Below are 18,139 nucleotides of genomic sequence, written 5' to 3' on the forward strand. Positions count from 1 at the left end.
TTAAATTTGGAAAGGAGAGTGCTGTTAACATGTTACTATGGAAACAAAACTCTCTCCTAATGAGTTTTTTTCCCCCTTTGTTTTTGGGGAGTGCAGGAAACCGAGGAAATGGGCACACAGACGGAGGCACAGTACTGGGGGCAGGCAGCAGAGAACAGGAGAAGGGGCTCAGGTGGATGGAGCAAGGTATGCGTGTCATGCCTAAACCACTGAGGTTTTATTTGCAACTCTGTATGGAAGGCACAGGGGACCTTTCCCATATTCTCCAGCGATTTGAAAGTTATGTATACAGTCTTTATTTAGAACTGACAACCGCAGTGATAGTCAAGCAGCTGTGTTTGTTTTAATAACGTTTTGCAGAGTGCAGAAATAATTATCTGCCTTTCCTTTCCTTTCCTTTCCTTTCCTTTCCTTTCCTTTCCTTTCCTTTCCCTGCTAAAGCTGAACTCTGTTAACACTTTGACTTCCACATGAAAAGAGCGCTTCAAAAGCATTGAGACTATGGAAAGAAAAGGTACAAAGGATAGGAGGCTTTATTGGAAAAATTGATTAGTAGTCACTAGTATCAAGCCAGAGGTTTCTCTGGGAATATTCTGGTGCTGAAAGTTGCTAGGTACTGTTTGTTCACGCAGATTCTTCAACTGGCCAAACATTGTCATACATTCTGATAGCCCTCACCCACGACTGACTCCAGGTTCAACGTCATCTGTGAGAACATCATCCACATTAACCCAGACTGTATGCTTCAGTGTTTCTTGTAGTGTTGACAAAAGAGATAATACATACAAATGTGACTGTTTGGGCTGTCAGATGCACCCTATCTACAAAGCAAACAAGAATGAGAGTTGTGTAGTTCACAGGATCATTTCTTTCCTAGATTTATTCTTTTCATTTATAAAGAAAACATGCACACAGATCCGGATCTTTCAAGGTAAAAGCTGATGAGGCATAAACAGAATAAGAGGGAAATGTCTCAGTCTAGTCTAATATTTCCTGTTCAAACTCGTGCAGGAACAGTTGTGGATATGGGCATTTTCAGAAGATGTTGATGAAAGAGTTTAGACTGTTCTTTCTGAATTCTTGCATCTATATTCCTCTCCCTTCTTCAGCCTGTCTTCTGCCATGCCTGCACTATCCTTCTTTCTCATTTCTGTGACCTGCATGGTCATGGCCATATCAACCATCACAACTCTCCATTTCTTCTTCCTTCTGACCAGTAGGAACTACAGCAGTAGCAGCAGCAGCAGCCCCTGTGAATGTTCTGGTGTCAAAGACTGGAGAGAGGATGGATCAAGATATAGGAAAAGAATCAGCAAGATTGACTGAAAGTCTCAAAGGATTTGTGAAGCAAGCTTAAAGCAAGAAAAAAAGTGTTAAAAGTGATGCACTAAACCTGAGCATTAAGGAACCATAGTTGGACATTAGATGTTGGCCTCTCTTTTGCAAAGTCACGGTAATTAACATTATGTCTGATCTAGCTGCGATTCCACATCTAGTTTTGGTTGCACACAGGACAGCAAGAAAGATGAATCCTTATCTACACACTCCACCACCAATACAATCAGATGAACAAGCCAATTCCACCTGTGAGAGTAAGGCCATATTTTTGCCTTCCTGCTGGCTAAGAACCCCAAATAGATTCTCAGCATCTTATCAGTACAGAATGAAGAATTCTTATGGTGGAGATGTTGCTTTAATGTTTTTATTAAGCACCTGTTACTGCTTCCATTTGCTCCTGATGCTTTTATCAATGATTGCTCTGGCATTCCATGTTGCTACATAATCTAAAGAGAAGGGATTACTTGTAGTAACCTCTCATCTACAATAAATTAATACAAAGATGCACCAGAAAGAGAGGATTCCTGAACCAACTAATACAACTTGAGTTTCCAATATGTAAAGATGCATAATAGTGGTAGGAATAGTGTATGTTAAGGCCACGTTGTAGGCTCATCTCTTAAGAGTCCAGAGGCCGTTGCAGAGCAGTTCTATGGCATTCTCTGTTTTATGCTTCTATTATGCATCTAGAGAAACCTGCATAACTATTGCTCCACTAAATCAGGAGGAGGAGGCATGAGATCTCGTGGGTTCAGCTGAGCAACAAGACAGACATCATAGCTGTCATGCATGAGAACATTGACGGCCACAACATTCCAGTGGTTTTCCCAAGTGTCCAGCTCGAGGATCTCTTTGGTGATAACTTCATACCGAGCTGCAACAACAAAAGACAAGGTTGAGAAAATCAATAGTCAACAAAGGAGCCCCGGAACCTAGTTCTCTCTTTGATGTAAATTATAACCCAAATGGTGCTTTCTGCTATATTCAGATTAGATGGAGATATGATTGTGATTGAAACATAGTTAGGAAACCCAAACACATCGTTTTAGTGGTGCAATTTGCCAGCTTGTGCTGATCCAGCTTAAGACTTTAAAAGGCTAAGTCCTTCTGTGTTATATCAGGATAATGAAAGGAAATCAGTAAGAACATTTGATTTATTTTCAGTTATTATATTTCTAATCAGAATAAATAATTCATTCTGCATTCATTATGAACCCAAGCTGCTTCTTTACTTTCACTAAGTATGGAAAATGTTTCTGGTTCCTGGAAACCTTTTGTACTGTTGCATCTTGTTCCCTGCTGTGAAACTAGTTCTGGTAGATCAAGCACTGCCAGAACTGTCCCTTGGTTTATGTTCTCCCATTGACAGAATCCCACTATAGAGACCAAGGTTGCGTCTATACTGGGCCTCCTTAGGGCTGCTGAAGCATTGCTTTTCCGCTGTCAGCTGGAAGTGCAATTAAAAGAGAAGCATCACATAGTACTTAATATAGTGCTATATCATTCAGACACACTCTTCCCTATGGTCAGTATGTTATCTAATGTTTACTTACAAGTGCATCCTGTTCAGCAAAGTCATCCTGCAACATTAATTAAAAGCTTCCTCCTAGCAAATTCTGCCTGTTTATGGCTCCCTGTTCATTAAAGATTAATGATAGGTTGTACTGTAATCAGTCATTGTCTGTTCTTTCTGGGAACTGGGCCTTTAGCTTTCTTCTCTCTCTCTCCCCACAATAACTTAGGTTTTCTTGGCTTATTTCTAACAGGAAATACTAAAAGGAGTGTAACATGACCCACGCATAACATATTAATTGCATGTCAAATAATCTAGCGTTATTCACATGTGATAAAAGGAATCTGATGTAAAATTTATTACATTGCAAAAACTAAAATAAACTATTTTACTATCCCATTTTTAAAAAAATCTAGTGGGTTACATTTCCCAAAGGCAAAAATGGAGTTTTATGGAAGAGGTCAGGACAGAAGCTCCTAATGAGAACTGATACCTGACTGTGGGCCCATTGCTTTGCTATGACTATGAAGTTCAGTTGTGTTTAACTGCATGACTCTGAAGAAAACAAAGTTCAAGGCATATGAGACAATTTCTTAGTATTCAGTGTGGTCATGAAAAAAGGAGGAAACTAAGATTAATCACCTCTGCATGGAGCTGCAAACAACATCAAACTCCACTATTTAGAATGAATGTCATTTTAGGAGCAGAGTTAGCAGAAGTTAGATCTGCATTAGAAAGTTATAATAACATAAGGATACGAGTTATCTTATATAATTTTGTGGTTACAGGTCAAATTAAAAGCATTTTCACATGTGAACATTCAAATAATTAAAAAAAAACACTTCAGAGTGGAATGATAGAAGTGGAATTGGTTGCAATGTGCATTTGATTTTTCTTCCAAATTCTCTTCAGAATTAGCAGCCTTCATATGTGACACAAAAAACTGAGAGAGACTCGAACAAGCTTTTGGTTTCCTGTAGATAAATGCCATCTGAGCTTCTGAAATGTGGGCTGCTTGTTTTCTGCAGGTACCACTGTTAAATAACCATGCCTTACACAGGGTGGAAACATTGTTAGTAAAACTTTCAGTGCCTCTCTTGTACTTTGTGTTTGGAACAACTGACAGATTTGACAGGAGCAGTTAGACTCAACCAACCCTGTTAAATAAAAGCCAGTGTTACAATGAGCAGCTTTTAGCTGTGGCTGAAAAATTGTACAGTAACAAAAGTGAATTTTACTTCAGTGTTCTTTTTTTTTAAGTGACAGGACAGAAGAGAGTTTTTTTTAGCATGGGAGCTGGGTTTTTTGACACTTGGTACAAAAAGCATTCTTCACTATAAAAGGAAAGCTCCTTACATTTCTCACTCCTTGTTCCTTTAGATTTCAAATCTCCCCACCTACCATCAAGATGCTTTAAGCCCAGCTTCTGCAAAACATGTGGATACGTTTTTCTTTCTACACACTTTGTTCTGAAGAATTGCTTCCTAGCATGATTAAAAGCTGAGACTGCAAAGGAGCCTTTTACTTGTGACAGAGAAAAAGCTCAAGCTATTTCGCACATCACACAACAACAAATTTGGGCTTGCTGTTGTATAACCTCAGCAGGGCCCCTCCTCCAATCCCCACTCAATTACTGGGGTTCCCAGACAAGGCACTTGTTTCTATATATCTGCTTCTTAAAGTTTCCTGTGTTCCCAGACTTCTGTGTGCTTTTTAGAACAAGAAAAGTCTCATGCTAAATTTGAAAATGCAACAAACCAAAGCCAAAGCCTCAAGAGAAGTCGCAAATTGGTTCTATTGCAGCTCTGCCATACCACCACCTTGAGCTTGGTATTTAGACGATACAGAAAGACAAACTCAAGGGGGTGGGGAAGTCGAAGGACCCACTTTCCCTCCATATAAGTAAGAAGACTCGGTTAAACAGCAGGTAAACTCCTCGCATAGAAAAGCCTTTTAAAGAGGAGACACTTCTCACGAGCTCATAAACGATGTAAACCACTTTGAGATCATTGTAAGGGATATAAATCTAATAAATCAATAAATAAACTTCCCTTTGTAACTAAAAATGCATTTTGCTATGCAGACAAAACCCGGAGGAGGTTTGTTCAGTTGGAAGCTGTATGACTTTTCAGTCTGCTTGACTTGCTACTGTCCATTGCATTTGATGGCTGTCAGATTGCTTTAGGCTAGAGTATAAATATTTAATCCACTTCTCCTTTCTTTGAAATCACATTCTGTATCTGGTTTACAGTTATTCCTGTGGTTCTAAACACAGATCACATCTTCTTTTAATTTTCTTTTTTCTTCTTTTTTTTGTAATGGAAAGATGTAATTATCAATAACAGCAATTTTAAAGAGAGGATTCCAACTTTCTACCAGTGCAATAGAAGTCATATAGATTTGTACATTCTTCTGTGTAAAGCCCTGCAGAACAGGATGTTGTTAAACTAGTAGGTGAAGAACCTGACTGCTTTCTCAAGCCTTGTTTTCGGTGTTAGGAGTTTGCCTGAGTCCCCTAACTGTGAAAAGTAACTAAAGAAATCTGCATAGTTGGGGTTGTCAAAAGTAGCTGTATATGATGATATACAAACTACACTATTGTGTGCCATGACCTATAGAAACAGCTGTGCCTTAACTGTCCAGACTGTATGGATCTAGCTCTGAAATTTGACAGAAGAGAAATAGAGAACAACTGGCGTGAGAAGCGTTAAACAGAAAGTTTATCGCACAGCTGGGAATGGTAAGATCTAGTAAGATAGATAAAATATGAGAGTAGTTAATGACAAAATGGTTAATAGTTGGCCATGGTAAGATCTAGCTAATGGTAAGATATTCGGCATCAGTGTTTCAGAATCCATGAACAGTGTTCTGCACTGGTGTTATTTTCCCATGATTGCCCTGCTAACCCCATCCCATTGTCCTGCATCATCTTTCCCTCTGTAAAATTCCAGCACTGCTCTTCTGCCTGCCTGCCTGCCTGCCACAGCCCCAACCTCTCCCCCGACTCTTCTGCAAGAAGCAGTGGCTGCCATGTGGGCGCTCTGGTCCAGCAAAGCGGGTATCACTCCCACAGGTAGGCCACCATCAGGGCAGTCTCTCCTAGGTCATGAGCGGCCGCTGCTGCATGCCATTTCACCTGTCCGGCTCAAGCAAAGGCATGGCTGCTGGTCCATTACGCTGGTGGAGAAGAGGGATCTTCAGCGAAAGAAGCCCTTCTCAACATAGAGCCACAATGGCAAGGAAAACACTGCTTGTGTGCAGCAGTTTGGAGTACAAAAGCCCGACCCGCTCCTGAATCTCGCATCCTTACCCTTAACTTTATTTGGTGTCACTAAGGTACCGGACAGCACATAGGTTGCCTCTCCTTCTCAGCGGTGCCCTGCCATTGAAACAACGGTTTGCCTCTGAATGAATTTGGGCAGATCAATTGATTCTTGTAATCCAAGCTCATTCGCTCAGTCTAGCCTTCCCTCCCTCTCTGCATGACTGCTACCAGGTTGCTATTGGAAATCAGAGTAGGAATTAACAGCATTCTCTCCCTGCAGTGCATCCCCTACATTTTCTTTGTATGCTAATGAAGCTGCTGACACTGGCTCAGGGCCAGTCTCACAACAGTGTGAAGGAGGATGTTTCTTTCCCATTACCCTTCAGGGATGAGTGTCTGAACGCTGCCACAGAACAAGACATATACACAGATGAGGCTTGCTTCCTTTTGCTGCCGTTCTGCTGCAACATGGGACTCACTCAACTCCCGGCAGGGAGCTTGATATTAGCACCAGAAGTCCTCAGCCTTCCTTTTGCATGCTGAGACCTTCAGTGGCAAGTGCTATTAAGGCTAATGTTATTGACTTGGAGAAGATACTTTGCTAGCATTTTTTCCCCATGCGCATGCTTTAAAGAGCTCTCTGTTATAGCTTCCTGTGCCTTAGAAGAATTTTTAGCCACGATGCCTAATTGACAGGCTGAAAAAACAAAGAGCTTAAAAAGGCCTAGTGGCAAAAGAAAATGAGTGAAATAAGGAAATTCTGTGGCATTGAACCAACGTACAGATAGTCCCCAGGTAACAAACATCCAGGTTATGAACAACCTATACCTGTGAACGCACAGACCGCCATAAACCCTATATGAATATCTTTCACCTGAAGCTGTGAATATCTCTAGGGAACTAAGTGACATGTTTGGCGATGCATTATCAGTGGCCGCAGTGGTTTCCTAGAGATGTCCACAGAAACCTATTTCCTTAGACCAAATGTTTTCACCTTCTCCAACAAGCTCTTCAACACCTCAGACAACATGTTAAGCCTTGTGCTCCTCAGGAAGTGGAAGTTCAAGAAATACTCAGCCAGTCCTGCCCCTGTCCCTGGACCCATTGAGACTAATTCACCATGTGTTTTGAATGTAATAAGCATGGACTGGACTATATTGCCCTAGCAGCCTATTATCGGAGAACTTTGGAAGATAATAAGGGGCAGGTAAGTCACTTTTAAAGACCCGAGCTATTTTCTTTTGGGCTTACATTAAAATTAAAGACAGACAATGAAGCTCAAGCCTACATTAAGCCAAGCATAAGAGGCAAGTTATGTCATTTTTTCCAATATTGTGTTCCTGCACACATGCATATAGATTCTCTCTCTCTCTGTCTCTCTTCAGCATCTGTAGTTACTTTATAATTGCTTTATTATTGTTGTTATTACAAAGCAATATTGTGTTTAAGATGTTGTAATGAATATGGAAGTGTTTCTTAAGTGTTTACATGTATAGAAAGGTAAAATATATACATATACCGAGACAAGCATTTGGCTTACTCATGTGATCCGACTTAGATACAAATTTGGCTTGAGGGCATTCTCAGGTACAGAATTCACCCATGACCCAGGGACTACCTGTATGCAGTGACTGAAAAAACTGTCTAGTTCAGCCAACACGCAAAGACAGGACCAGGCTGTATGGATCTCACGGTGCCAGGAGCGGACAGCACGTTCACCACCAAAAGGCACCAGGCTCTGGAGTGATGTACATTTGGCAGCACATCTTTGTATGAAGCTCACTGAGGGGAATGTGTCACTGCAAACCTGCTGATAAGGGTTCTGGTAACCTGTCCTGAGAGTGCATCTCCCCCCAGGCTTTTTTGCAAGTAAGGAGCCATCGGAGAGCCTTTTCTTTGAGTGTTAGGGTCGCTCTGATTCTATCATGTCTGCCTAGGTCAAAGTCACAATCCCTATTCAATTCAGACATATACACATTTGTTTACAACCATTTTCTTCCATCAAAGTTGTTTTGTCACAAATTCCATCTTCTGTATAAGCTGCATTGTTGTTATTGTTCCTATTCTGCCTTTTGTTTTGATATTTTCCTCATTATTATTGTTTTTATAATGCTGGCATTTATGATGTTTTTGTTTCACTGTTATTGTAAATAACTTTAATTGTTATTAAATGAATGATTGCATTGTTACTGATTAAATAGCTGCAAACAAGTGATAAAACCGATTGATTAATGTCCACTGATTCAGTAGTACTGAGTTGCTTTTCAGAAATTTGGGTGGTACCACACACACTGCATGTACCAGTGGGATTCAGTCAGTGAAAGTCAAGCCACACAACAGAAAGGGCAAGGTATAGGCATTGTCCCAGCTGTGTCCTTTCACTTCTGCCCTTGAGAGAAGATGGCAGCCATTCAGCTATGTGATAGCATAACAAGTGTGCTTAGGAGCATGACTGGGCTAGGACTGACCATGTGACACTAGTGAAGGTGCATTGCTTAAGGCCCAGGGGCCAAAGCCAGACTGCTGGGGTTCTCCAGTTGCCCATACCCCCATCACTTGCTCATACCCCTCGACCCCAAGCCACTGATCCTTTGATGGTTTCCTAGCTTTTTACCTGTTTTTTTCCCCCTCCATTCTAAAAAAACTGAAGTGAAGGTTTAGTTATTGGCAGAAAGAATTGTAAGCTAAAACAGGCTGCTACTTTTGGCACTGCCTGCTTGCCACTGGAATGATGCTCAGGCTCTCTGAAAGAAAATCTGGGCCTCAGGCTAGCCGAGGTTCAGCATTCCTGGACTAGTTTTCAGGAGCCTGACCCCAACCCTGGCCCAACAGCCTTGCTGATTACAACTCGTTTACTCCTTTGTGACAGTTCTAATGGGAGTTACTAAACACTGACAGCACTTCAGCAGGCAGAGTCCAGAATCAACACAACATAGCTGTAGAGGGCTATATGTACAAAGGTAAGACATACATGAATGACCAAACAGATACTTCCAGCCATGCAGTGTGTGGTCATGCCAGCATGTACAAAAACATGAATCCTTAAAAGCACCTTGCATAAACAAGATGCTAGGCAATGACTGAAACATTAAATCAACCGAACAACAGTAATAAGATATCCATTTTCCCCTAGTAGCATGAATCAGGAAGCAAACTATTTCACTTCTACATCCATGTGCAAGGGTTTGTGTGTATACCAGGAATATATGCCTCTAATGCCTCCTTGTAAGGTACGGTATACACTTCTATAAATGTCATGCATATATTTACTTATTTACATATATCTATAGGCCGCCTATAACTGCTGAGGCCTTCCTAGGTGGCTTACAATATATGCATGAAATACTGCTGCCATCAATTCCTAAAATGAGAGTCATTTGTTTTTAGAATTGGTCAAAGATAAAGAAGGGTTATCTATGGAAGGTTTCACGAACAGGTATACCACTCCGTGTTCCTTAAAGCGAGTGCTTGCCTCTTTCTTGAGTGGAGCATGCGAAGTGTGTCGATTTGTGCCAGGCAGGTCCAGACCGCAGCTGTAATAGCTGCCAGCTTCGGCAGGCCCTGGAGTTCAGCTTGATAGGAAAAGTCATTAAGAAGAGCTTTATGTTGCCAACCTGCAGCACCTGCCGTACCATCGGGAGGCAGGCGTGAAAGCTGAGCAATATACCCAGTTGGAAAACTAGGTAGCTCTTGCCCACTGCACAGTTCTGAATGCTCATTTAAGGAGAATTGTCTTTCGGGGCAGGCAAAACTGTGCACTGTAATTGACACAAAGTTGTTAATGTAAAACAGCATTGCTGAATCTCCCGCTGGTGGATTTAATGTAGCTGACAACTGGAGGACAACGCTGATTGTGGCACCAGGCTATAATTGGGAAGGTGGAGGGGGAAGCAGAGAGACTGCCAGAACAAACAAAACAAAACAAAAGATTGATTCTTCCCGGTTGTCATTATGTGCCATCAAGTTGTTTCTGGCTTATGGTGACCCTATTAATGAATGCCCTTCAAAATGCCCTGTCCTTGACAGCCATGCTCACCTCTTGTAAACAATTCTTCCTTGCAGTAATGCTATCATCAGCTCCATATTAGCAGAATAATCACCTTTAATAAGCAAATTACCATGTTACTGCTTTAATGGGGGAGAGTGTAGATTCCTAGATCATGTCAGAGCACACCAGAAAAGGGATTTCAAGCAGGGTTTTCAAATTACTTGTAATGAGCTCTCTCAGGGCTTTTCTGCAGGAGGTTTCTAACCCATCACTTTACTGAGGCTTCTGCTTCCATGTTCTTGGCAGAATCGAGAAGGCTTCCTTCACCTGTTTTCTGCCCTCCCCACCCGGGTTTCTTCCTTTGGCTTGTTGTACGTTCTGCTGCAAACAACTAGGTGGAGCTGTGCTCCAGCAGAATTGTGTGAATACATGAGGTCTTCATGCCCCCAGTCAGTGATGTACCAGAGCTTGCTCCTTGGGAAAAATTATGCTAAGATGGTTGCAAAGCCCTGGAGAATGATGGCATCTTGTAAAGCAATTGCAAACCACTGTGAGCAAGGAGTCAGCAAGAAGTGCCTCCTGCAGAAAGGCTGCTACTGCTTCGGTCAAATAGCATGATGGGGAGGCAGCAATTACTAATAGCAAGGATGAGCAGAAAATCAAGCACAAAAATATGTATCGCTCTATATGTGGATTTCTTCTGTGAGTGCTTGAATGTATGTGGTTTTCGTAATGTTGTTTTAAGCTCTGCAAACTACCCAGGAAGCTCTGACTATTGGTCATTGTAGAAATGTAATAAATGCAGGGAGGGGAAGAAGAATAAAAAATGCATCGCTGCACTCTCTTGGCTTCTCTGGACAGACTCGGTGTTTTAGTGCTAATTGTAGCCCATTCCCAGCTCAATCCAGCCCACCATTTATGAGGACAAGTAACTAAGTGCTGACCTGCAGCTGACATTCACTGCACTGTGATTCAAAGTCATACCTTTGCCAAAGTTCAAGTACTACCTGGGCTTCTCAAATATTTGTAAAATAATACTAATGAGGATATTTTCAACAACTGTACAGGCTGAGAAGCAGTAGCCAGTGGTCTCAGTTTGTTGACTCCGCAGGGCAAACACATACGGGGCTGGTTCACATGATCACAATGAGGGATGCAAAGCTCATTTCACACCCTGTGCACGGCACCCAATTCCCCTAATTCCACTTGCTGGTAAAATACTGCCCAAATCGGGGCAGCATGGCTTGTGGAGGAGGGGGAGCAACCCAACAGCAGCCCACTAGGCCTCCTTAACGCGCACCACAAGCAGGCAAACCATGCCAATGAATCAGCAAGTTCTGTGTGGTCATGCTAACCATGTGGCCTTCAGTGTTGCCCAGCACTCATATGGGAACTAGCTAGTGCATACTACCACTGCCCACATGTAGCCTCCCCTATGAATGACTTAATCCTAGTGATTGACATTTTTTTCTCCCTAATAGGTCTGAATGCAGGAAAAGTATTCCAGGCATAAATAAGTGCAGGAGATAATTGAAGAAAGAGAGAGAACAGGAGATGTACATATTCTGCTTTAGCTGCCCAGGCTAAATCACTTCTAACGTTCACAAACTTTCTGATGGTACTGGAGCACTCTGGTAAGATTGTCTTATAATGCAGTGTTGTGAATTAAGAAGAAGGCTTCTAGTTATCATTTAAGGCTGGACTTTTGCAAATTCCCCAAGCAAGGAGCAGGAGGCTAAAGAACCCTAAGCAAATCATCTGCAAGCCATTGGTTTTACCCCAGGCTCATGCGAGTCCCACTGAGGTTTATGGAACAATTCTAAGAACTCTCCAAAACAAGTAACTTGTAATTTGCATCACACAAAGCCCTCCTGAAGTGATAAAACACTGGTTCCTTCCTATGGCAAACTATCCTTTGCAAAATGCCAGGCTCTGCCATTTTCTTCTTGTGTCAGATCTCACTTTCCTTTGATCAAGACAGTTAAATGGTGCCTGAAAAAACCAGTTTGTCCAGTTCAAATGCTGAGAGGAGAAACTCACACATTTTCTTCCTTGATCTACATTCTGAGAAGGTATGTAGAGCAGACAGGACTGTTCTGCATTTTTTTTTTTAATTTATAAAATTTGTATGCCATCCATTACTTGTGTCTCTGGATGGCTTACAACATAGATCAAAATAAAATAGGTAAATTGAAACTTCCACTCTGGCTGCAATTAATAAAATGTATACAATAAAATCCAATCCCCATTAAAACATATAAAAATATTGATTAAATAAAAAGGTCTTAACCTGGCACTGAAAAACATATAATGACGGTGCCAGGTGGACCTCGAGGAAAACATCAAGATGAAGGGATGTTGTGCAAAGGTACTTGGCTTTGTTTTGTCTTTCCCATCCAGCAGCAAAAGGTGAGATACATGGATGGACACATGTAGGCATTACGAGGATAGGGAGATCCATCATGCTCTCTCTCTCTCTCTCTCTCTCTCTCTCTCTCTCTATATATATATATATATATATATATATATAAAATTTTAAGTCTTGTCATGGGAAATGATGGTTCAGTGTTTCATCTGAGATTCTGGTAAGGATTTAAAGACAGACAGAGACAGAGGACACCATACCAGAGTAGGGAACAATTATTACAGAAGGGTAAGTTTATAACACTGAATGAAAAAAAAAAGGACCAATGAGCACTAAGATTATCCCAGAAAAGAAATTTGCTTGGAAAGGGTGCTTTGTGTAGGTATGTGCACGTGAGGTTGTGAATATGTGGTTTGTGTTAGAGAAATAAGGTTCTGAAAGAGCAGAATTTGGAGTTGCCTAGACAGAACAAATTGGTGAGGGATAGGTAAAGATGAATGGGTTGGAATAATTACAGAAATGATTCTCAAAGACTCCATCTGCTGTTTTGTCCCATTATAATGTGTTTCATGTCAGAGGCAGGCCCATAATTTTGGACAAGTTGAGCCCCCAGCCCCAGATGTCACTCCATGGTATCAAATAGGTGTTGCCATTGTTACAATCTGTTTTTCTTGCCAGTTCTGACATATAGAAGCCCTTAGTCAGAAATTATCTGATCAGTTAATCACGCTAAATCTACTTCCTTCATTTACTGGAGAATATAATCAGTATTCAGTATATCTTTACCTTCTTGATTAGGTTTTTTGGTTTTTTAGGCAGCTAATTCTTCATCTGCAGGCTTCTGATCATATTTTATTATCATTCAACAGAATCAGCTGGTTAGCTTAAATGAATATGTGAAAACTCATCCTGCCGCCCAGTCTTTTGTTCCTCATTCTGCATGCCCCCTCTAGGCCTGGCAACTATCCCTCCTCGACTTCTTAGCTTGCAGTGCCCGACCACCCAACCTCCCCTTGCCTTCCTACTTCCTGTTAATAGCGCGTGGCACCCCAGTGTTTCTGCAGTTCTCTCTGGATCTCCCTTTCTTCATCATCATCACCAATTGTTTTCTCAAGTACACGTTTTTCAGGTCACCAGTTCTTTTGTCCTACTTCCCTTGTCAGGAGCACTGTGAAGTTGCACCAGAAACTTTGCTCCAATTAGCTCCTCCTTACCCGAGCGCCCTTTGCCCTTTTCCTCAAACCTTCCTCTTCATTTACCTTTCTTTCAAATTCCAGTTTCTCAACCCTGCAACCATCTTTCCACCTCTTTACCTCTGGCATTGCTGAGCTTTCCTGTGTGAAAGGATTTTTTCCCAGTCCACAGCCTGCCCTCTATGAGACTTTAATCCCAACCTAGCAATCCCTGGGTGATGTTTAAAATCCCAGCTAAATTCATAGGACTTCTCTAAACAAGGCATTTATTGTGCTCTTACAGATCGACTATAGACCACTCAGTCTAACATCAATCCCTGGAAAAAATTGGAGCAAATTATTAAAAAACCAGTCTTGAAGAAAATGCAGTGATGAATAGAAGCCAAGATGGATTTCTTAAAAAGAAGTCATGCCAAACTAGCCTAATCCCATTTATTGACTGGGTAACCACCCAAAATGGACAGTGAAATCCCATGGACATAATTTATCTGACTTTAGCAAAGCATTCAGCAAAGTGCCCCACAATTTTCTGATAAACATACTGGCAAAAAGTGGGCTTGACAGAACTACTATTACTTGGATCCACAACTGGCTACAAAATTGGTCGCAGAGATTACTCATCAGTGGCACCTTCTCGGGCTGGAGTGAAGCATTGAGTGGGGTGCCTCGGAGCTCAGTCCTGGGACCAGTGCTCTTCTACATCTTTGTTAATGATCTAGATGAGGAAGTCCAGGGAATGCTAATGACATTTGCAGATGACACAAAACTGGGTGGAATAGCAAACACCCTGGAAGACAAAAAGAAGATCCAGGGTGACCTAGACAAGCTAGAACACTGGGCAGAAAGCAACAGATTGAAATTCCACAGGACAAATACCAAATTCTCCACCTAGGGGAAAAACCCCAACTGCATTGCTACAAGATGGGGAATATTTGGCTCAATGGCACTGAAAGAGAAAAAGAAAAAGACCTTGGAATTGTTGTAGACAGCAAGCTAAATATGAGCCAACAATGCGATGCAGCTACAAAAAGGGCAAATCCTATTTTGGGATCCATAAATAGAAGCATCACTTCCAGAACAAGAGAGGTACTAATTTTCTCTGCACTAGTCAAACCTCACCTGGTCTGGGCACCCAGGTTTTAAAAGGATGCAGAAAAACTGGAAAAGGGCCAGGGGAGGGCAACAAAGATGGTCCAGGATCTGGCCCTACAATGAGAGGCTGAAAGAGCTGGCCAAGCAGATATGATAGCGCTCTACAAGCAGCTCAAAGGCTGCCACAAAGAGGAAGGAAAAGTTCTCTTCTCACTCATCCCTGAGTGTAGGACACAGAACAGCAAACGTAAACTGCGGCAGACTAGATTCAGGCTAGACACCAGGAAAAACGTCCTGTCAGGGCAATGAGACAGTGGAACCAGTTGCCAAGAGTTATGGGCGCTCACACCAGAGACATTCTACGTAAGACTGGACAGTCATCTGATGGTGTGATTTGGTGTCCTGCACCAGCAGGGTTTGGACCCGATAACCTGTCTTCTTGGCCTCCTCCAACACTACTGTTCTATGCATCTGTGAATCCTCCTTCACAGAAGTTTGTGGGACCTTTTCAAGATCTCCTCCTTCCCCTCTTCTCCCCACCCTCCTCCTCCTGGATGGAGGAGGAGGAGGATTAAAATGGCTGGGAAAACACGCCGTTCCTGTGTTTTCCCAGCCATTTTAATGGAGTGTGTGTATAGAGTGAAAGTCAGCTGTAGACATTCCGACTGCAACAAACCAGAGCAAGAGCCTCTGGAAGAGCCCCAGCTCTGCTCTGCTACAGCACTGCTGCAATGCCCCCTTGAGCCTCGGTTAGAGGATCTATAGGAAGACGGAGCAATACAAACAGGGGGCACTGGGGGGACATGTAAAGGGTGCCAGGCCCTTCCTCAGTGGAAACAGGAGCAGTGGCCTCCGTGAAGCAGCGGGTTAAACCCTCCTGCCAAAAAGCTCATAGAAACCGGGCTCTGAACTGTTCAGCCGGCCGTGGCTGGAGGCGTCACTGTCTCAAGGGCCACGCGACATTCTTTGCCACGGTGCAGTGAGTGATCTATTCTTGCCATCAGTTTTCTGAGCATTGCTGCAAGTACCAGGCCTTGTAATCTCATTATTTTAAATGGAATGGTGGGGGTGGAAAAGGTTAAGTTTCGCTTAGAATCCCATGCACCGAGCTTTGTAACGAGGTGATAGACAGGTGAAGCCCAACGCAACTGGAGCTACCGCTATGTTAGAGATGGGTACATGATTTATGGTGTTCCTAAGCGAAGAATCTAGGAAATAATTAACCTGAGTTGACATTCATTAGTGCTGGTTAATGCATCTGTCTGGCTGTTTTCTCCCTGTGAAAGGAACTGTAGCAACAGCTGCAGTGTCAGCTGGGGATACATATTTATGTGCATCAGGGGCCCGTGCATACAAGAGCCTCTGCCAAACGGTATGCCTGAAACCACTTAAAAATATTCCCAGCCAACCACATCCAAGAGTACTGATGAAAGGCAGGACTGCAGTATTTCAATTGCTGCTGCTTTGACAATGAAGAAAGGATGGCATGGCCTGATGAAGCAGTGTTGGGGCTTACGGTGGGGGAGGAATTTCCCTGTGGGCTTGAGGTTGAATTCGTAGTTATTCAGGGACAAAGAATGTTCAGCAGGGGCCTCACCTGCAATGATAAAGCAATCGCGGCAAAGCATTCATTCATACTGTCGAAGATGGATAACCGTGCACAGTGCACGATGGGGAGAAACCTGGTCAAGGGCATTGCTTCTTTGAGTTGAATTGCAGCAGCTTAAGGCAAGTGTGTGTTGGAAGTTCCTCCACCGTCTGATCTAATTGTGAGCAAAGGCTGGTACACATCTAGGGACTATTACATAGGACTAGGATTCACCCAAAGCATTTTGCTTCCTATGGAAGAACCTCTCCCCACAAAGTCATGGTGCTTGTATACACAAGGCTAAGTTCTTTTGCGTCTGAGCCTTCATCCTCTCCCTGCCAACAAAAATACAGTGGCTTTTGTTTTTCAGACAAGTTACCCTGAGAACCTATAGGTTGTTACAGGATTTGTTTTACTTCCAGTGGGTTGTCATGCTGCCAAAATCTGGAGAGCCAATCCTACGATTGGCTCCCCAATCCAGCAGTGAGCAGGGCATGAGTCAAGAGCAGCAAGAAGGCCCTTGCTGCTCTTGGCAACCTTGCCCATGCTGCCACCTATGGCCGCTCTTCAAAGCACAGAAGTAGCACACTGGAGGGGCTGTCACAGGTCGATCCCCTCCCCTTTTGCACACACAGGTATGTAATTTTTTTTCAAGTATTTATCAAATAAGTTTTATTGTTGGATTTGCACAAGCATGGATCCGTAAACTTTCACCTATCCAAAAAAAGGTAAGCCTCATCTGTGCATTGTGCTAGAAGGTAACTATTGGGAGGTTGACCCAAACAAGCTCCAAATGGTTCCCTCGGCTTGAATTCCCCTGACACCTGTCAAAACAACATTGGGCATTACTTGCAACAAAGAGAGTGGTAGGATTTGCCTCCCCTTGTGGCAAGACCCTCAGCATTTTCTTTCCTGTTCCGATAGTCCATGGGGCGATGTACATTTTGCACTTTTTCCTGAGACTCAAGAAGCTCAGAAAGATGCAAAAGTACATCTTACCTGCTGTCAGAACTCTGGATCCCCTTTAATAGGTTCTTTTTTATTTTGGGGGACAGAGTAATGGGATGATGAGTGCTTTTTGTAGAGTTCATATACAACCATAGGTCTGGAGGAGAGAAAGAAACCTATTTGGAGCCTCTGTTCATCAGTGCCTAAGCCAATGATGGCAAACCTTTCAGAGACCAAGTGCCCAAACTGCAACCCAAAACCCACTTATTTATCGCAAAGTTGCCAACACTAAAATAAAACGTAAAAACTGAGGTTTTAGTTTAGAAAAAACAACTCACAGCCAGTCCAAGCAAATATATATATATATGTGGGAAAGCTCAGATGAGTAGCGGCTAATGAGTCATGGCTCATGAGGTCATCGCCTCGTGTCTCTACTGCTTTCTGAGCATGTGCATGGCCCCCATGTGCGCTATAATCTGATGCTCAGCTGCTGGGGTGATGCTGGAGCAACTTGGCTCGTGTGCCGACAGAGAGGGCTCAACACCACTGGCCAAACCCTACCTAGCAGCACTCCCCTAACCCTAATATAAGGGTAAGTTCCATTGAAAATAATGCGATTTTGAAAAAGCCTCCTTTGGGTAGCAGAGCTCAACATTTCTGTCCATTCTAAACACATGCCAACCATCAAAATGATGCCAGGACACCTCTTTTTTTCTCACCCTAACCCTACCCTGGTGCATGTCTCTAACCCTAATATAGGGCAAAAGTTCCATTGAAAATAATGCAATATTGAAAAAGCCTTCCTTGAGTAGCTTTTCCTGCACATCCCAACATTTCTGCCCATTCTAA

At 42.6% G+C, this 18,139-nt stretch overlaps 1 protein-coding gene across 1 annotated transcript in view; it reads right to left on the bottom strand.

Moving 5' to 3' along the window:
* Nucleotides 1-515: 515 nt before the first annotated feature.
* KBTBD12 (kelch repeat and BTB domain containing 12) overlaps nt 516-18,139 on the bottom strand; it is a 91,410-nt gene continuing 73,786 nt past the window's right edge. The window contains exon 6 of the mRNA XM_044451149.1: nt 516-2,212. Within this exon, the coding sequence (XP_044307084.1) occupies nt 2,043-2,212 (170 nt within the window). The 3' untranslated portion in view covers nt 516-2,042. The remainder of the gene's footprint in view (nt 2,213-18,139) is intronic.

This window comes from Varanus komodoensis, unplaced genomic scaffold (genome assembly GCF_004798865.1).
Source record: "Varanus komodoensis strain SLA01 unplaced genomic scaffold, ASM479886v1 scaffold6_2, whole genome shotgun sequence".
Taxonomy (NCBI): domain Eukaryota; kingdom Metazoa; phylum Chordata; class Lepidosauria; order Squamata; family Varanidae; genus Varanus; species Varanus komodoensis.